The sequence below is a fragment of the Schistocerca piceifrons genome, chromosome 10 (assembly GCF_021461385.2).
Source record: "Schistocerca piceifrons isolate TAMUIC-IGC-003096 chromosome 10, iqSchPice1.1, whole genome shotgun sequence".
In the NCBI taxonomy this organism is placed as follows: domain Eukaryota; kingdom Metazoa; phylum Arthropoda; class Insecta; order Orthoptera; family Acrididae; genus Schistocerca; species Schistocerca piceifrons.
Genome location: NC_060147.1, coordinates 87,114,179 through 87,132,365, shown reverse-complemented (window position 1 = coordinate 87,132,365; position 18,187 = coordinate 87,114,179). Strand labels below are relative to the sequence as shown.

The window sequence follows — 18,187 nt, the reverse complement described above, 5'->3', positions numbered from 1 at the left end:
GGACAGTTGAATTTAGAGCATTTATGCTCAAGATAGAGATGGTTCTCGGTTCACTTTACGTGAAGTATCAAAAATTAGTTCTATGTTGTGACTTAAATATTTAATTTGTATGTCACTGTGCAAGAAAAAGAATGTTGGAAGATCTCAGACTCATATGATCTGATGCAAACTATTTTTTTTTCTACACGCGGTGCAGAGGAACAGTAGCACAACCATAGACGATATTTTTATTCATTACTAAATGAGCATTGTGTTAGTAAAAGGGTAAATGGCCTTTAAGACCACGATGCACAAATTTTAACACTAAAGTCTTTGTACCCAAACAGATGTTACATATAGTTAAAAATTGAGTAGAAAAGCTAATCCAACGGCAATACAATGTTTTTTAAACCTCGTTAACAAACGATTGGCCCGATGTTTTTAGTGCTAATAACATAGATGATAAATATAATGCTTTCCTGAACAGATTTCTCGTGCTGTTTGAAAGTTGTTTTCCTTTATAACATTCAAAACAGTGTACTAGGACCAAAGGCAGCCCGGGTGGTTGACTAGTGGGTTAAAGATACCATGTATAACAAAACAAACTATATCAAAATGTTATAAGTAGTCACAATTGAGCTACTGTAGCCCATTACAAAAAGTACTGTAAGATGCTTAAAAATATTATTATGGAGCCAAAGAGTATGTGGTATGCAGAATAGCAAATACACAGGATAAAAATAAAACCGTACAATTAGTCGTAAATGAACTGTCTGGTGAGAAGCACAAAGTCGACGCTATAAAGTCAGTACATAGTAAAAATGTTTGTTACTGATAAATCAAATATATGTACAGTATTTAAAAATCACTTTCTTGACGTAGCTGATGAATTAAATAAAAACTTAGTTTCTACAGAGAATCATGAAACTCTCTGGGAAAATGGCCTTCTGAGGTTGATATCTGAAATATCCTCCATGATACAGACAAGAGTTAGATAGTCGCCGGCCAGTGTGGCCGAGCGGTTCTAGGCGCTTCAGTCTGGAACCGCGCGACCGCTACGGTCGCAGGTTCGAATCCTGCCTCGGGCATGGATGTGTCTGATGTCCTTAGGTTAGTTAGGTTTAAGTAGTTCTAAGTCCAGGGGACTGATAACCTCAGATGTTAAGTCCCATAGAGCTTGGAGCCATTTGAACCATTTTTAAAATGATTCAATAATTAAATTGATGAAGACGAAGTATTCTCAAGGATATGATACTAAAGTACTGTGCTGGGTATGTTACCCCTGTTTTTAGCCATATTTGTAATTTTTTCTTGAGGAATGGTCAGTTTCCTGAACGAATGAAGTACTCAGCAGTAAAGCTGCTTTATAAAAAGGGAGAAAGGGATAATGCAGACAATTTTAAACCTATTTCTATGCCATCAGTGTTTGCTAAATTACTGAAAAGGTTGTGTACGTAAGGATAACTGATCATTTCACGTCACACAATTTGCTGTCAAAATGTACAATTTGGTTTTTAGAAGTGGTTTAACAGCTGAAAATTCTATATTCTCTTATCTCTGTGTGGTGCTGGATGGATTAAACAAAAGGTTTCAACTGCTACGTATTTTTTTTTTTATTTAACTAAGGTGTTTCATTGTGTTGGACCATTATGGAATACGGGAAGTAGCTTACAATTCGTTCATCACTTACTTTCAAGACATGCCTCCTAGTATTACAGGTGATTTCAAAATATTCCTGTTTGCTGATGACGCTAGCTTGGTAGTAAAGGATGTTGTGCACAACGTTGGCATTGTTTCAAATAGTGTAGTTAATGACAGAAGCCCCTCAGTTTTTACAGTTTCTAACAAAAAAAATGGTTCAAATGGCTCTGAGCACTATGGGACTTAACTGCTGAGGTCATCATTCCCAAAGAACTTAGAACTACTTAAACCTAACTAACCTAAGGACATCACACACATTCATGCCCAAGGCAGGATTCGAACCTGCGACCGTAGCGGTCGCGCGGTTCCAGACTGTAGCGCCTAGAACCGCTCGGCCACCCCGGCCGGCAGTTTTCAACACAAAATTCAACACAACCTGATGTTCAAGTACACAGAATGAGCATATGATTAGTGAGACAGAAAAGTTCAAATTTCTAGATGTTCAGAAAGACAGGACACAGTCAGGATCTTGTTCCAAGCTGCCATTTTCACTATTAGAATGGTACCTGAAGTAAGTGATAGTTTGACACAAGAATTAGTCTGCTTTGATTATTTTCATTCGCTTATGACATATGGTATTATATTTTTGGGTATCTCTTCCCATTCTCAAAGGGTATTTTTGGCTCTGAAACGGGCGTTTCAGGCAATAAGTGGTGCAAGTTCGTGAACCTCTTGTCGACCTGTGTCCATTAGTCTAGATATTCTGACACAGGTCTCTCAATATATATACATTCTTTATTGTCGTTTCTTGTTAACGATATCAGTTTATTCTCACGAATTAGCAGCTTTCACCCAGTTAATACTAGGTGTAAATCAAATCTATGTTTGAATCACACCACCTTCACTCTTGTGCAGATGGCGTGCAGCATTCTGCTGTACCCATTTTCAATAAACAACCACAAGAATTCAAAAAATTTAGCCGGAATCCACGCGTTTACAAATTTAAACTGAAGAGTTTTCTTATGAGTCACACCTTCTATTCTGTCGAAGAGTTCCTTGAAAACTATGCTAAATCCTGTGTTACATTGTATTTATCTATTATTACTTTTTTGGTGTAATTTTATGTATTGATACGTTCCATGACCACAGAGATTTGCTCCTCAATTCGGCCCTAGGAACTAGACGTGTAAAATAAAATTAAATGTAAATCACTGAATGATCGACCCCAAAGTTCTGAAGTGTTTCAGGGACTGGACGTAGACTAATAAATAAGAGTATTTCAAAACAACAATTTTTGAGTGCACCTCGTATACAACAGCATGATCTGTGAAAAGCCTCATGGAACACTCAACATCATTCACTGGGTCATTTATACATAACTTTCTATCCTCCAATAACACTCCCTTATGGTACACGGAAGTTACATTTGCTTCAGAAGATTCTCCCTGATGAGCACGACATTCTGTGTTCTTGTAAATAATAGATTTCAGCTATCAGTCGTCCTTTTGAAATTTTTTATTGGCAGATCTAGATTTCAGCTGGAAACTAGCCATTCTCAATGCACTATCATTTTTGATCAATGCATGTAACGCATTGAACTGTGGATGAAAGCCGACCAACAGGCATTACATGCATTGATCAAATATGATATGCATTGAGAATGGCTAGTTTCGGGGTGAAATCTAGATCTGCTAATAAAAAATTTCTAAACACTGTCATTCGTTTGACCCACGTGGCGTTCATGCCAAGAAAATAAAAAATTCACCGGCGTGCTGCGAAACTCAACTTCGGCGCGCCATCCAAAATAAGAGACGTGGAATGTTGTTCGCAAAGATGGCACTGTGCGGCCTCGTGCATCTGCACGAAGGCAGCAGGAACTTCAACGGCTTAATCGGGAACTCTAGGAAATGCTTCTTACAGACCTGACTTGGTACTAAGTGGTTTTCGCTAATTTCCGAAGCTAAATGAATTTCTGGACAGCAAACAGATTTCAAATCAGCAGTGATATCGTGGCTCAGATATTTGGCGGCAGGGGAGTACAATATGGAACTTGAAAGCCTGGACCCACTGCATAATAAAGTACCTTGAAAGCTACAGCGACAATACTGATGCATACGCTAAGACACTGTAACTTTGTAAATAAAGTTTTGCGTTGATATCTTTCGTTTTTGTTTAGTTCTGTCAAAGCGTTCTTTAGTTTGGGGACGACTCTTGTATTTGTTTTGGTGTATTTTGTACACACGTCATGAATTTTGGCTCCTTAGCTGAAATTCTAAAATCAGTTCTACCGACTATTATTTACAGAAGATTTATTTGAGTAACTGCTTGTCACATTTTCTCACAAAGTATTGCACAATCCTTCGGCAAAGGAAAGGGAGTTTACCCTAAACCCATTCGATTTTCTTCCCAGAGTAACTGTTTTATTTATTGAACGAAATGCATTGTACAAATGTCGGTAACAGCAAGGTCCAAGGTTCGAGTCACGGTAAGTAACATAGTTTTACTGAGCGGGTTACTTGCAGTCAGGGCTAGCGGAATTTGGAAGGGTCCTTGGAAAAGTGAGGGGGGGGGGGGGCCTCACTTGTCGGAGTTTCATTTTAATATTTTACCTATCAATGTAAATAGAGGGTTGATTTTGATGTTTATTTCGTCATTTGCGTCGGGTTCTTGTCGTACGATAGCAGTTTTAAAAGTTCAAGGAACCATTACCAGATGACATTGCTAGCACTGCGAGGTTCCCATGTATCAACAGCTCAACTTTTTGTGAGTAAATCCGTGACGCGTCAGTGCTGTAGGCAGTGATCTGCGGTGCGGACGTCAGTCTCTTGTCCTTGCGTACTGATTTAAAAGACGGAAAAAATAGTGTCGAGCAGTAATTAAGTACTCTACCGCCAGTACCTCGTCTCCTACCTTCCAAACTTTACAGAAGCTCTCCTGCGAACCTTGCAGAACTAGCACTCCTGAAAGAAAGGATATTGCGGAGACATGGCTTAGCCACAGCCCGGGGGATGTTTCCAGAATGAGATTTTCACTCTGCAGATATGAAACTTCCTGGCAGATTAAAACTGTGTGCCGGACCGAGACTCGAACTCGGGACCTTTGCCTTTCGCGGGCAAGTGCTCTCTGGCAGAAGTAAGGCTGTCAGGACGGGGCGTCAGTCGTGCTTGGGTAGCTCAGATGGCAGAGCACTTGCCCGCGAAAGGCAAAGGTCCCGAGTTCGAGTCTCGGTCCGGCACACAGTTTTAATCTGCCACGAAGTTTCGTATCAACGCACACTCCGCTGCAGAGTGAAAATCTCATTCAGTAATTAAGCACTTCATGAAGAAAGGTAGGAAAGTAAAGGAAATCCAAGTCGATTTTCAGAACACTCTGGGTACTCTCATCCTCTACATTAAACATTTGACAAGTGGGCAAACGTGTTTAAATTCGTCCGGGACAGCTTAGATGATTATCCGCGTGGTGCTCGCCCAACAGGTGCCACCATCCCATAAATTATTGCAAAAATGCATAAAACGGTCATGTTGGACCGCGCACTTAAAGTGCGACTAATTGCTGAAGCTATAGGCATGTCACCCGATCTGATCGGGCATATCACATTTTAGCGGTGGAATAGGATTTGATAAAATTATCGGCCAGATAGCTGCTGTGACACTTAACGAAGGATCAGAAACGCATCAGCATAGAAACGTCCAAACAATGTTTGCCCAATTTTCAGAGCAACCAACAAGATTTTTTGCGTCGGTTTGTGACCACAGATGAATCTTGCGTCCACTACTATATCACAGAGAGAAAACAAGTCAAAGCAGTGGAAACGTGTTGATTCACCACCACCAAATAAGGTTGGTTGGTTGTTTGGGGAAGGAGACCAGACAGCGTGGTCATCGGTCTCATCGGATTAGGGAAGGATGGGGAAGGAAGTCGGCCGTGCCCATTCAGAGGAACCATCCCGGCATTTGCCTGGAGTGATTTAGGGAAATCTCGGAAAACCTAAATCAGGATGGCCGGACGCGGGATTGAACCGTCGTCCTCCCGAATGCGAGTCCAGTGTCTAACCACTGCGCCACCTCGCTCGGTCCACCACCAAATAAAAAGAAAGCTATTCAGTCTGCTGGAAAGGACACGGAATTAGTTTTCTGGGCTGTGAAATGTAATCTACTGATGGATTATGTTCCCGCTGGTCAAACAACTGCTGGACAATACTACGCTAACCTCTAGCACCAACTAAAACAAGACACGCAAAAAAGGCCACGTTTGGCACGGAAGAAAGTCATCTTACATCAAGGCAAAGAGCGCCCGTTGCCCTGACAAAAATACAGGAACTGAAATACGAATTGTTGCCACACCTGCCTAATTCGCACAATTTTGGTTAACCAGACTTCCATCTCTTCCCCAAAATCAAAACATTCCTCGACCGATGGAAATTCTCTTCAAATGAAGTACTGACGGCCGAAGCTGACAGGTATTTGGCAGGCCCGCCGGAATCTACTAATTTTTGAGATAGGGTTAAGGCATTGGAACAAGTGCATTGGCGTACAGGGGGACTGCGTTGAAAAATACAAGCGTTTTAGCGAGCTAAGTCGTTTCTTCCACTCCGACAGCTTTTCAAACTACCCTCGTATGATCATTTTCTTGCAAGATTAGAAGGCGTCTTGCACTGCTTATTCTGATTATCATGTCTTCGCTAGAAGTTGGGTTAACATTACGATTTTTGCAAATGTGGAGTGATATGTCCCATTCTTAAACGCTTTCATATCTTCTTTGTATCTGGCATCGAACGTTCCACCTATGTACCTGTCATAATACATGTTACATTGCAATTGATATACATCTGGTTTTTGGTGTAAGTCTATGTCTTCCGTCAGTTTTGGGATGAGTTTTTAGATAGAACTGTCCGTTGCGTGTGCTATGTTTATGCCTTGTCCTTTGAAAATTTCGGTGATCTTACGTGAGAGTTTTGTAAGTCATCGTAAACCATCTCGTGTCTTCTTATAGTTTCTTGATTATTCTATGTCGTTGTTATTATGGTACTGTGTGCATATCTGTGGTATTTTATGTTGAGTTGTTGTTTTTGATTTTGTGTTTAATGTTACTGTTTTTCTTTCTATTTTGTTGCTTAGGTTTGCGACTACCGTTGTATCTACTGTTGTCTCTATCTTCATTAGTTCTTTTTTTTCGTTTTCTTTGCTGAGTGCCATTGTGTTGATTCTATGGTGCATGGTTTGCAGTGTTGCTTGTTATTTTGAGCTTGAGAGGTTGGATGATCGTTTCAGTTGTTGCGGGTTTACAGTAAATTTCAACTGTGTGTTCGTGGTTGTTTTGGTATTAGTGTTATGTCTATAAAAATTTTTATGTTTCTTTTTCAGTTGTGAATTTTGTCTTTTATGTACCTTGTTAATGTCAGCACCTACTTTTTTTCGTTTCATTTGTGGTTCATCTACACTCATCCTCATAAATTAAGGATAATGCTGATACATGGTGAAACAACGCTCTGGTGGGCGGTTTGCGGGTTTAAACCACCTCGGGGTATGACCACGCGATACATTTGACCTGCGGACGTGGCACAGTGGCGCTAGCAGCAGTCCACATATGTAGAGGTGTGTTGGTGCATGTCAGAGTACGGTGCAGCGAGTAAGTGTGCAGATGTCTTCAGACGTGCTAATGGTGACTGTGGGTTGAAAATGGCTCAAAGAACACATATTGATGGCGTTATGAGGGGTAGAATACTAGGGAGACTGGAGGCTGGCCAAACACAGCAGGTCGTAGCAGGGTCCTCCGTGTACCACAAAGTGCGATCTCAAGATTATGGCAACGATTCCAGGAGACAGGAAACGTGTCCATGTACTACAGCACGAGACGTCTACAGTGTACGACACCACAAGAAGACCGATATCTCACCATCAGTGCCCGCAGACGGCCACGGAGTACTGCAGGTAGCCTTACTCGGAACCTTACCGCAGCCACTGGAACAGTTGTCTCCAGACACACAGTCTACCGACGACTGAACAGACATGGTTTATTCGCCCGGAGACCTGCAAGGTGCATTCCACTGACCCCTGGTGTCAAGAAAACAGTACATGGTCACTGGAGCAGTGGTCCCATGTTATGTTCACGGACGAGTCCAGGTATTGTCTGAACAGTGATTCTCAACGAGTTTTCATCTGGCGTGAACCAGGAACCAGATACAGGGTGTTTCAAAAATGACCGGTATATTTGAAACGGCAATAAAAACTAAACGAGCAGCGATAGAAATACACCGTTTGTTGCAATATGCTTCGGACAACAGTACATTTTCAGGCAGACAAACTTTCGAAATTACAGTAGTTACAATTTTCAACAACAGATAGCGCTGCGGTCTGGGAAACTCTATAGTACGATATTTTCCACATATCCACCATGCGTAGCAATAATATGGCGTAGTCTCTGAATGAAATTACCCGAAACCTTTGACAACGTGTCTGGCGGAACGGCTTCACATGCAGATGAGATGTACTGCTTCAGCTGTTCAATTGTTTCTGGATTCTGGCGGTACACCTGGTCTTTCAAGTGTCCCCACAGAAAGAAGTCACAGGGGTTCATGTCTGGCGAATAGGGAGGCCAATCCACGCCGCCTCCTGTATGTTTCGGATAGCCCAAAGCAATCACACGACAATCGAAATATTCATTCAGGAAAGTAAAGACGTCGGCCGTGCGATGTGGCCGGGCACCATCTTGCATAAACCACGAGGTGTTCGCAGTGTCGTCTAAGGCAGTTTGTACCGCCACAAATTCACTAAGAATGTCCAGATAGCGTGATGCAGTAATCGTTTCGGATCTGAAAAATGGGCCAATGATTCCTTTGGAAGAAATGGCGGCCCAGACCAGTACTTTTTGAGGATGCAGGGACGATGGGACTGCAACATGGGGCTTTTAGGTTCCCCATATGCGCCAGTTCTGTTTATTGACGAAACCGTCCAGGTAAAAATAAGCTTCGTCAGTAAACCAAATGCTGCCCACATGCATATCGCCGTCATCAATCCTGTGCACTATATCGTTAGCGAATGTCTCTCGTGCAGCAATGGTAGTGGCGCTGAGGGGTTGCCGCGTTTGAATTTTGTATGGATAGAGGTGTAAACTCTGGCGCTTGAGACGATACGTGGACGTTAGCGTCATTTGGATTGCAGCTGCAACACGGCGAACGGAAACCCGAGGCCGCTGTTGGATCACCTGCTGCACTAGCTGCGCGTTGCCCTCTGTGGTTGCCGTACACGGTCGCCCTACCTTTCCAGCACGTTCATCCGTCACGTTCCCAGTCCGTTGAAATTTTTCAAACAGATCCTTTATTGTATCGCTTTTCGGTCCTTTGGTTACATTAAACCTCCGTTGAAAACTTCGTCTTGTTGCAACAACACTGTGTTCTAGGCGGTGGAATCCCAACACCAGAAAAATCCTCTGTTCTAAGGAATAAACCATGTTGTCTACAGCACACTTGCACGTTGTGAACAGCACACGCTTACAGCGGGAAGACGACGTACAGAATGGCGCACCCACAGACTGCGTTGTCTTCTATATCTTTCACATCACTTGCAGCGCCATCTGTTGTTGAAAATTGTAACTACTGTAATTTCGAAAGTTTATCCGCCTGAAAATGTACTGTTGTCCCAAGCATATTGCAACAAACGGTGTATTTCTATCGCTGCTCGTTTAGTTTTTATTGCCGTTTCAAATATACCGGTCATTTTTGAAATACCCTGTACCTACCCCTTAATGGTCTTGATAGGGGCCTGTATGAAGGTCGTGGTTTGGTGGTGTGGGGTGGGATTATGATTGGTGCACGTACACCCCTGTATGTCTTTGACAGAGTAACTGTAACAGGTGAGGTGTATCGGGACGTCATTTTGCACCAGTATGTCCGCCTTTTCAGGGGTGCAGTCGGTCCCACCTTCCTCCTGATGGATGATAATGCACGCCCCTCTGTGCTGCCATCGTAGGGGAGTACCTTTAAACAGAACATGCAGTGGCCTGCCTGTTCTCCAGACCTAAAACCCATCGAGCACGTCTGGGATGCTCTCGGTCGACGTATCGCTGCACGTCTTCAAACCCCTACGACATCTCAAGGAGCTCCGACAGGCACTGGTGCAAGAATCGGAGGCTATACCCCAGCAGCTGCTCGACCACCTGACCCAGAGTATGCCAACCCGTTGTGCGGCCTGTGAACGTGTGCATGGTGATCATATCCCATATTGATGTCGGGGTACACGTGCAGGAGACAGTGGCGTTTTGTAGCCCATGTGTTTCGGGACGGTTTCTCGACTTATCTCCAATACCGTGGACTTACAGATCTGTGTCGTGTGTGTTCCCTATGGGCCAATACTATTAGCACCAGTTTTGTGTAGTGCCACGTTGTGTGGCACCACATTCTGCAATTATCCTTAATTTATGAGCATGAGTGTATAAAGCAGAGTTTGTCATCCCTAACATGAACCAAAATGTCTTCTTCTTTTCCAAGTATTTTTGAAAAACCATCTAAGGTTCAACATAGTTTATAAAACTATTTGCCAAGGCTCTGAAACGGGGCTCCCATGTGCCGTTATAAGCACTACTAACGCGAGTAGTTGAGTAATGTGTTCACCAGGGAGCGGCTGTATGTTTTTAGATTTTTTCGTATAATGTCTGTTGGGTCTGTTACCGGTATAGTGAGATAAATGCTTTCTAAATTGAATGAGGGGAGTCCTGCTGGCTAGAACGCTTCTATCTTTTACGTACTGTATTAGCTGTACAGAGTTAGAAGATTGTTACTAAACAGAGAAAGGCTGCTTCTTTTTAAAAAAAAAAATCGCGCTGTATACTTAGTACTCTGTCAGTTGGTGAGCTACCATTTTTATTTATTTTTTTATTTTTCATTTCTTTTTTTATTTTATTTTTTTTTTTCGATAACGCATCAAGTCAAATCACAACAACCTTTGCAGGCATTACATAGCTCGTAATTCTGAAGGAGGTCGAGCTAGTTTTTGACCTCGTAACAGTTTTTATATCACTCTTTACATAATCGCAGTCCAATTCCTTCCTAAATTTTAACATGTTCCAATCGCCAATAAACAGCTCTCAGGAGTATACATTACTCTTTTTCCTAATGTATATAAGGAATTGGCTTATTGGTGCGAATCACCTCTCTTCACCCTAGGTGGCGCTGTAAGCCGGTCCACCAGACAGACATAAAATTGTCTTTTCAAGCAAGAACATGCCTTACTTTTCCTAAAATTATCTCTTTGTGGTATCCTTTTTCCTCACCCACTGTTGAATATTCCTAGCACATACAGATTGTCTGTACTTTAAACCTGGAGAAAAATTACACTTTAAAATGAACCTTATTACAGATTTCCGTGTGTTTTACTGTTTGTATAAGATCTACATCTCGTAATTGAGCGCAGGACACCCATTTCTTCCTTGCACATGACAAAAATGGCGTGTTGTATCACTTGTTGGGCTTCTTGTTCCCTGAATGCCTCATACATACGATATCTGTAATCACAGCCGTTTTCTAGTGATATAATTCTTTTATAACTATGCATCTTTCATCCAGAAGTAATAAACCTATAGTTATTACTGAATATGCTTTCTGTCTCAAACCCTCAAATCCTCTGGCGTGATGGTAAGATGACGTTTGGTAATCTGCTGATGTTTCTTCATTATGACCTATCAGCGCTGTTGGAGGGTTGAGACAGGAAACAAGGCCACAAGGCAGTACTCAAAGTACCAATGCATCTCTGCTACAGTGGATGCTTCAAGCAACGTGTGTCCAATCGGCTCTCGCGACTGCAGCCACTCACCTGCTGTTTTGAGGTAGTTGCTTCTTGTTGTGCTCCCACGCGATGGTCGCACTTGGAACTGACTGGATTTGGCACGTGAAACGCACGACTTCGCCCGCCGTCGCCGTCACGTTCTCCGGGACCGCGGAGAACTCGTGCGAGATACCTGCAACACAGGAGGCCGCGCTATGGTTGGCTGCTGCCGTTGGAGGCGTCTGCGCTGCGGCGAAATGCGAGGCCCAAACACTTTGATTCAAGAAAGTGGCGAGATAGCCGAATTCCCTTAAGGGGAGCCGGAGGTGGTCAAATCCAAAAAATTACGATTTTTTTTTCCTACCGAAAATTAATTGGAACATTCATCTTTAATGTAAACTTTGAATCATTGTTCTACTCGCCCTAGAAGTGGAGTTATTACCATTTTCCCCCACGCCTGCAGAGGAAATGGGCGGCCGCTGAATGCATCTAACACCCTCTCGTGACTTCCTGGCGAACTGCTTGCGATTTTCTCGGCCTGTTACACATACAGCGCCTTATGTTACGCATACAGCGAGTGTGCAAGGGTTGGCTACATTGTTTTCTGTGACAAATGAAGCGCTAAGAGCGCGGAACATCGTCTCTTTTAGAGATGGGCAAACTGAAACACGTAACTGTTTCGAAACAAATGAAACAGTACAATGTAATGTTTCGATACGCTGTTTCGAAACAGTGAAACAGTTTGTGTTTTGTAATCTAATAAACCTACACATGTTATCATCTTGACTGTCTACTGTATAAGTATGTCCACATAAACACAAATGAGGTGCGAGAGCGCTAATCATATCGCAGAAAAGTATGAAATTATCACTTAGGCGTCTTGGCAGTTTCGTATTTCTGCAGCAAATGCGCTGCTTTCGTGTCGTGTGACTTTCATACTTTTCAATTGGCTGAGGACAGCCATAGCTGAAGACAGAAGAGCCACCACGAACGGAACTGGAGGTGGGAGCAAACTGCAGAAACAAGGGATATGCTACTGGGATTCCCACATTCCGTTAGTATGGGTAATATACCCATCCTGCTAATTTCCATGCACACAAAGGGAATCATTGAGGATAATAGGCACAGTGACTATAGACTCACAAATAACGCCAAATAATTCGAATAAATAACAAAATATAACAGAAAAAATTTTGTCTTTCAATGTGTTTCGAACCGTTACTATAAATTCACCATGCTTCCTAGTCCTTCCCGTTCACCATTACACTATCAGTGATATGTCAAACAGATTGCTTGCAATTGTACCCACATCAAATTTATGTATATGTCTAATAACTGTCACTCTACGCCTTTTTTTATTCGAAATGTTGTAGGCTTACTTACGTTTCTTAATATGATTGCTGTACATGAACAGAGAAGCGTATGTTATCAAAAAGTGTAATTTAACTGAATGATTTTCACATATTTATTATTTTGAATGTGAATAGTATGCGTTGTTTTATTGCTTGGTTAGTGTTTATAAAGCAGATGTTACGCCATTTCGAAATATGACGGTCAGCTAGAAACGAAGCTTTATTTTCGGATATCTTAAGCTTCAGGCTATTGCTTGTCAAAAAGATTTTGACACTCTTGAAAGTGTTTCATGAAGTGGTATGTTAAATGTGTTTCAGTACCTGTGCCGAGCCCGAATCTCGTCCGACACAGAGGGGAATGAAACATCACTGTTTCGATACAATTAATCCGTTCCAAGCACTGGTGGACTGAAACAGCTTTATTCAGAAACAATGATACAGTTTCTGTGTCTGGCTCGAGACCGAATCTGGTCCAGTTATCCGAGACAGGGGTGGAATGAAACAACACTGTTTCGAAACAGTGAACCGTAGCCGTTCCGAAACACTGAAACAGTACCACGTATCGATACACTGTATCGAAACATAGAAACAGTGGCCTAGTCTAGTCTCTTTGCTGTTTACCGTTTCGAATTAGTTCAGTGTTGCGCCTGTTGTCGGTAGTATTATACTTCTTGTGTAAAGCGTTGTTCTGGTTACGATGCCACGTTTTAGTAACCGTGTATATAAGAAGAGGAAGAGCGTGGGGAAAAGAAAATTAACACTAATACCAAGTTGCGATACTACAATCACTGAAACAGTGCGTTCTTCTGCTAAGCAACACATGGCCGGCCATAGTCCTGTGACATCTAGCAAGAAGCTGACTGGTGGAAGTGACAGATTTCGTGAATATGTTAGTGACACTATACGAGCACTAAGAAATATATGCAATAAAACCAAATTTTCATGACTTAGCACAGCCAGAATTGTTACACAAATGTCTACACGGAAAGACGCAGAACCCTAATGAGAGCGTAAACAATTTGATTTGGAAAGTGATTCCTAAAAGGGAGTTTGTAAGCATAAAAACACTGCACTTTGGCATTTATGATGCAATAGCAACCTACAACCAAGGGAACAGTGCGAAGTGTGAAGTTCTGAAGGCATTAGGATTTACAGCTGGGGTGAACACTGTACGAGCACTAAGAAATATTGACAGAGAAAGGATAAGAGAAGCAGAAAGAAGAGAAAGGCATACGAAGTATGATGGAACAACAGGCCAGGAAAGAAGACAGAAGAGGAAGCTTTTGGAGGATGAAGAAGAAGACCCTGATAATCCATCCTACAGTGCAGGAATGTATTGAGAAACTTTGATAGCCATTTCCCGTAAATTACAATTTTTCGAATATAAGGAACATTTTCTCAAAATCCACTCAAGCTAGAGAGATGAAATTTTTATACAGCACTCCTAGTGGTCAAACTTACATTGTAACACAGCCATTTGGCAATAAGTTCAGTAGTTTCATTTCAGTTTAATTATAAAGCAATTATTTGTAAAAAAAATTTGGGTCATTAATAAAAAAAATAACTGGAAGGAAACTAGAAAAGATATTCCAAAATCCCTCTGTCATAACTGCAATACTAAACCACTCTATATGTACAAAAATTCAAATTTTTCTATTTGGTAGTTTATTCATAAATGTTCCTCAAACTTAGTGATTTTAACATGGGCAGCATAGGCACCTCCGGCTCCCCTTAATATACTTAAAATAAAAACGACGCACTACACAGGAATTATCCGATTGGGACGGAAATACGTGGATGTGATGCACATGCACTGACAAACAAATGATTACAATGTCCGAAAATTTCAATGATTTATTCAATAGAAAGAGTTTCACAAATTGCGCAAATCAATAACGCGTTGGTCCATCTCTGGCCTTTGTGCAAGCAGTTATATGGCTTGCCATTGATTGATGGAGTTGTTGGATATCCTGAGGGACATCGCGCCAAATTCTGTCCAGTTAGCGCGTTAGGTCGTCTAACATCCCGAGCTGGTTGTAGGGCCTTGCCCATAATCCTCCAAATACGAGGGCTATCCACAAAGTACATTACGTTTTGGAATTAAAAATAAATACAGTATTGGAATTTTTTTTATTATATACAGATGAAAGCCACACTTAAATACTACTTTTCTACATAGTTGCCATTTAAATAAAGGCACTTATCGTAGCGATGGACGAGCTTGGGAATTCCTTCGTCGTAAAATTCGGCCGCCTGCGCCTTCAACCACGTGGTTACCTCTTCTTGAAGCTGTGCGTCGTCATCAAAACGCTGCGTAGCCAACCACTTCTTCATTGTTGGGAATAAGTGGAAGTCGCTCGGTGCCAGGTCGGGACTGTACGGCGGATGAGGAAACAACTCCCACTTTAAAGATTCGAGAACTTCACGAGTGGCATTTGCCGTGTGGGCCCGGGCGTTGTCGTGAATCGGCAAGATCTTTGAGCCCAACTTTCCCCTGCGCTTGTTTTGTATTGCTCTTCAGAGGTTGTGCAGAGTTTGGCAATACCTTTGAGAGTTTATTGTAGTGCCTCTTTCCAGGAAATCCACAAAAGTCACACCTTTTCTGTCCCAAAAGAAGAGGTAACCACGTGGTTGAAGGCGCAGGCGGCCGAATTTTACGACGAAGGAATTTCCAAGCTCGTCCATCGCTACGATAAGTGCCTTAATTTAAATGGCAACTATGTAGAAAAGTAGTATTTAAGTGCGGCTTTCATCTGTATGTAATAAAACAAATTTTCCAATACTTTATTTATTTTTAATTCCAAAACGTAATTTACTTTGTGGATAGCCCTCGTATTCTCATTTGGAGAGGGAGCGACTTGTAGAGAAATTGCGTGCTTATGAAATATCGTCTCAGTAATGACTGGATTCGTGATTTCCTGTCAGAGGTGTCACAGTTCGTAGTAACTGACGGAAAGTCATCGAGTGACAGACAAGCGATTTCTGGCGTTTCCCAACGGAGTGTTATAGGCCCTTTGCTGTTCCTTATCTATATGAACGATTTAGGAGATAATTTCAGCAGCCGTCTTCGGTTATTTGCAGATGATGCTGTCGTTTATCGACCAGTAGTCATCAGAAGATCAAAACAAATTGCAAAACGATTTATAAAAGAAATCAGTATGGTGCAAAAACTGGCAGTTGACCATAAATAAGGAAAAGTGTGAGGTCACCCACATGGACGCTAAAAAGGAATCCGTTAAACTTCGATTACATGATAAATCAGTCAAATCTAAAAGCCGTAAATTCAACTAAATACCTATTTAAGTTAAATTGGACAGAACACATGGAAAATGTTGTGAGGAAAGCTAACCAAAGACTGCGATTTATTGGCAGGACACTCACAAAACATAACAGATCTGCTAAAGGGACTGCCTACACTATGCTTCTCCGTCCTCTTTTAGAATACTGTTGCGCGGTGTGGGATCCTTACCAGATAGGACTGACGGAGCAACTCGAAAACGTTCAAAAAAGAGCAGCACGTTTTGTGAAATAGGGGAGAGTGTGTCAAGGACATGATACAGGATTTGGGGTGGCCATCAGTAAAACAAAGGCGTTTTTCGCTGCGGCGGAATCTTCTCACGATATTTCAATCACCAACTTCCTCCTCCGAATGTGTCTGCGGGTCGTGGTCTTGCGGTAGCGGTCTAGTTTCCCGCGCACGGGGTCCCGGGTGCGATTCTCTGCCTCGATATGACTGGGTGTTGTGTGTCTTTCATCATCATTTCGTCCTCATTGACTCTCAAGTCGCCGTAGTGGCGTTAAAGAACTTGTGGAGCGGCGGCCGAACCGCCCCGCGAGGGGTCTCCCGGCCACCAATGCCATACGCTCATTATCATCATCCTCTGAATGCGAAAATATTTTGTTGACGCCGACCTACATAGGGAAAAACGATCATAATAATAAAATAAGGGAAATAAGATTTCGCACGGAAAGATATAGGTGTTCGTTTTTTCCGCGCGTTGTACGGGATTAGAATAATAGAGAATTAGTGTGAAAGTGGTTCGATGAAACCTCTGCCAGGCGCTTAAGTGTGATTTGCGAAGTATCCATGTAGACGTAGAAATCAGGCGACCTCGCTGGCCAAGGCAGGGTTTGGCAATCACGAAGGCAAGAAGTTGAAACTCTCGCCCTGTCAGAGCGGGCATTATCTTGCTGGAATGCAAGCCTAGGACGGCGTGCCATGAAGGGGAACAAAACGGGGCATGGAATTTCGTCGACATACCAATGCAGTGTACGGAATATTGTTTAAACAATTTAGACAATACATAGAATATTGCTTAGTGCAAGGGTAGCACATCTGGCACGCGGGAGATCGTACGGGTTCGCCCAACGACTCATCGTGCTTCTTCGTGCTTCGTAGAAATTCTGAAAGCGCACATGGATATCTGTGATTCTCTCGTTTTCTGCCAAAAGAAACTCAATCACAGCTCTCGTAATTAGGCTGTTTAGGTTTTTATGCCGGCCACGTGGCCGAGCGGTTCTAGGCGCTTCAGTGCGGTACCGCGCGGCTGCTACGGTCGCAGGTTCGAATCCAGCCTCGGGCATGGATGTGTGTGATGTCCTTAGGTTAGTTAGCTTTAAGTAGTTCTACGTTCTGGGGGAATGATGACCTCAGATGTTCAGTCCCATAGCGCTCAGAGGCATTTCAACCACTTTTAGGTTTTTATGTTGGTAACGCCACGTAGTGCTCTGTATGAAAATCGCTGACTGCGCTATTTGCGGTCTGTGACTGGTTGGACTGATTGTTGGAATATTCGCTTGTGTAGTGTTGGGCAGTTGGATGTGAACAGCGCGTAGCGTTGCGCAGTTGGAGGTGGATGTAGGGAGAGAAGTTCCAGAGTTTTGAGAGGTTACTATGAGCGGACGATCCGGACGTGTGTCCGTCAGAAAAAGGAAATTTGTTAAACTGGATGTCACAAATATAATGACTTTTGAATATTATTAAGGTAAATACATTGTTTGTTCTCTATCAAAATCTTTCATTTGCTAACTATATGCCTATCAGTGGTTAGTGCCTCCAGTAGTTAGAATCTTTTACTTAGTTGGCAGTATTGGCGCCGCTGTATTGGAGTAGTTCGAGAAACGAAGATTTTTGTGAGGTAAGTTATTCATGAAAGGTATAGGTTATTGTTAGTCAGGGCTACTCTTTTGTAGGACTTATTGAAAGTCAGATTGCATTGCGTTAAAATATTGTGTCAGTTTAGTGATGATCAGAATAAGTAAAGAGAAAAGTGTCTGAGTACGTTGAGTTTTGCTCAGCTGATTGAAAATCAAATAACGTAAGTGTTTTTCCAGCGGTATCATTTTTACATACAAATGGGGAAGTTTCACACTCTGCCTGGTACGCACCTCCGTTACAGGCGTCAATTTGAAGACTACGTATAACGTTGTCACCAACCGGAACTTCATGAAACTATA

The 18,187-nt window shown here is 42.3% G+C and overlaps 1 protein-coding gene across 1 annotated transcript in view; it reads right to left on the bottom strand.

Moving 5' to 3' along the window:
• The window catches only part of LOC124718713 (protogenin A-like), a 416,220-nt gene that overhangs the window by 172,358 nt on the left and 225,675 nt on the right, over positions 1-18,187 (bottom strand). Inside the window, exon 4 of the mRNA XM_047244333.1 lies at positions 11,427-11,571. Within this exon, the coding sequence (XP_047100289.1) occupies positions 11,427-11,571 (145 nt within the window). The remainder of the gene's footprint in view (positions 1-11,426; positions 11,572-18,187) is intronic.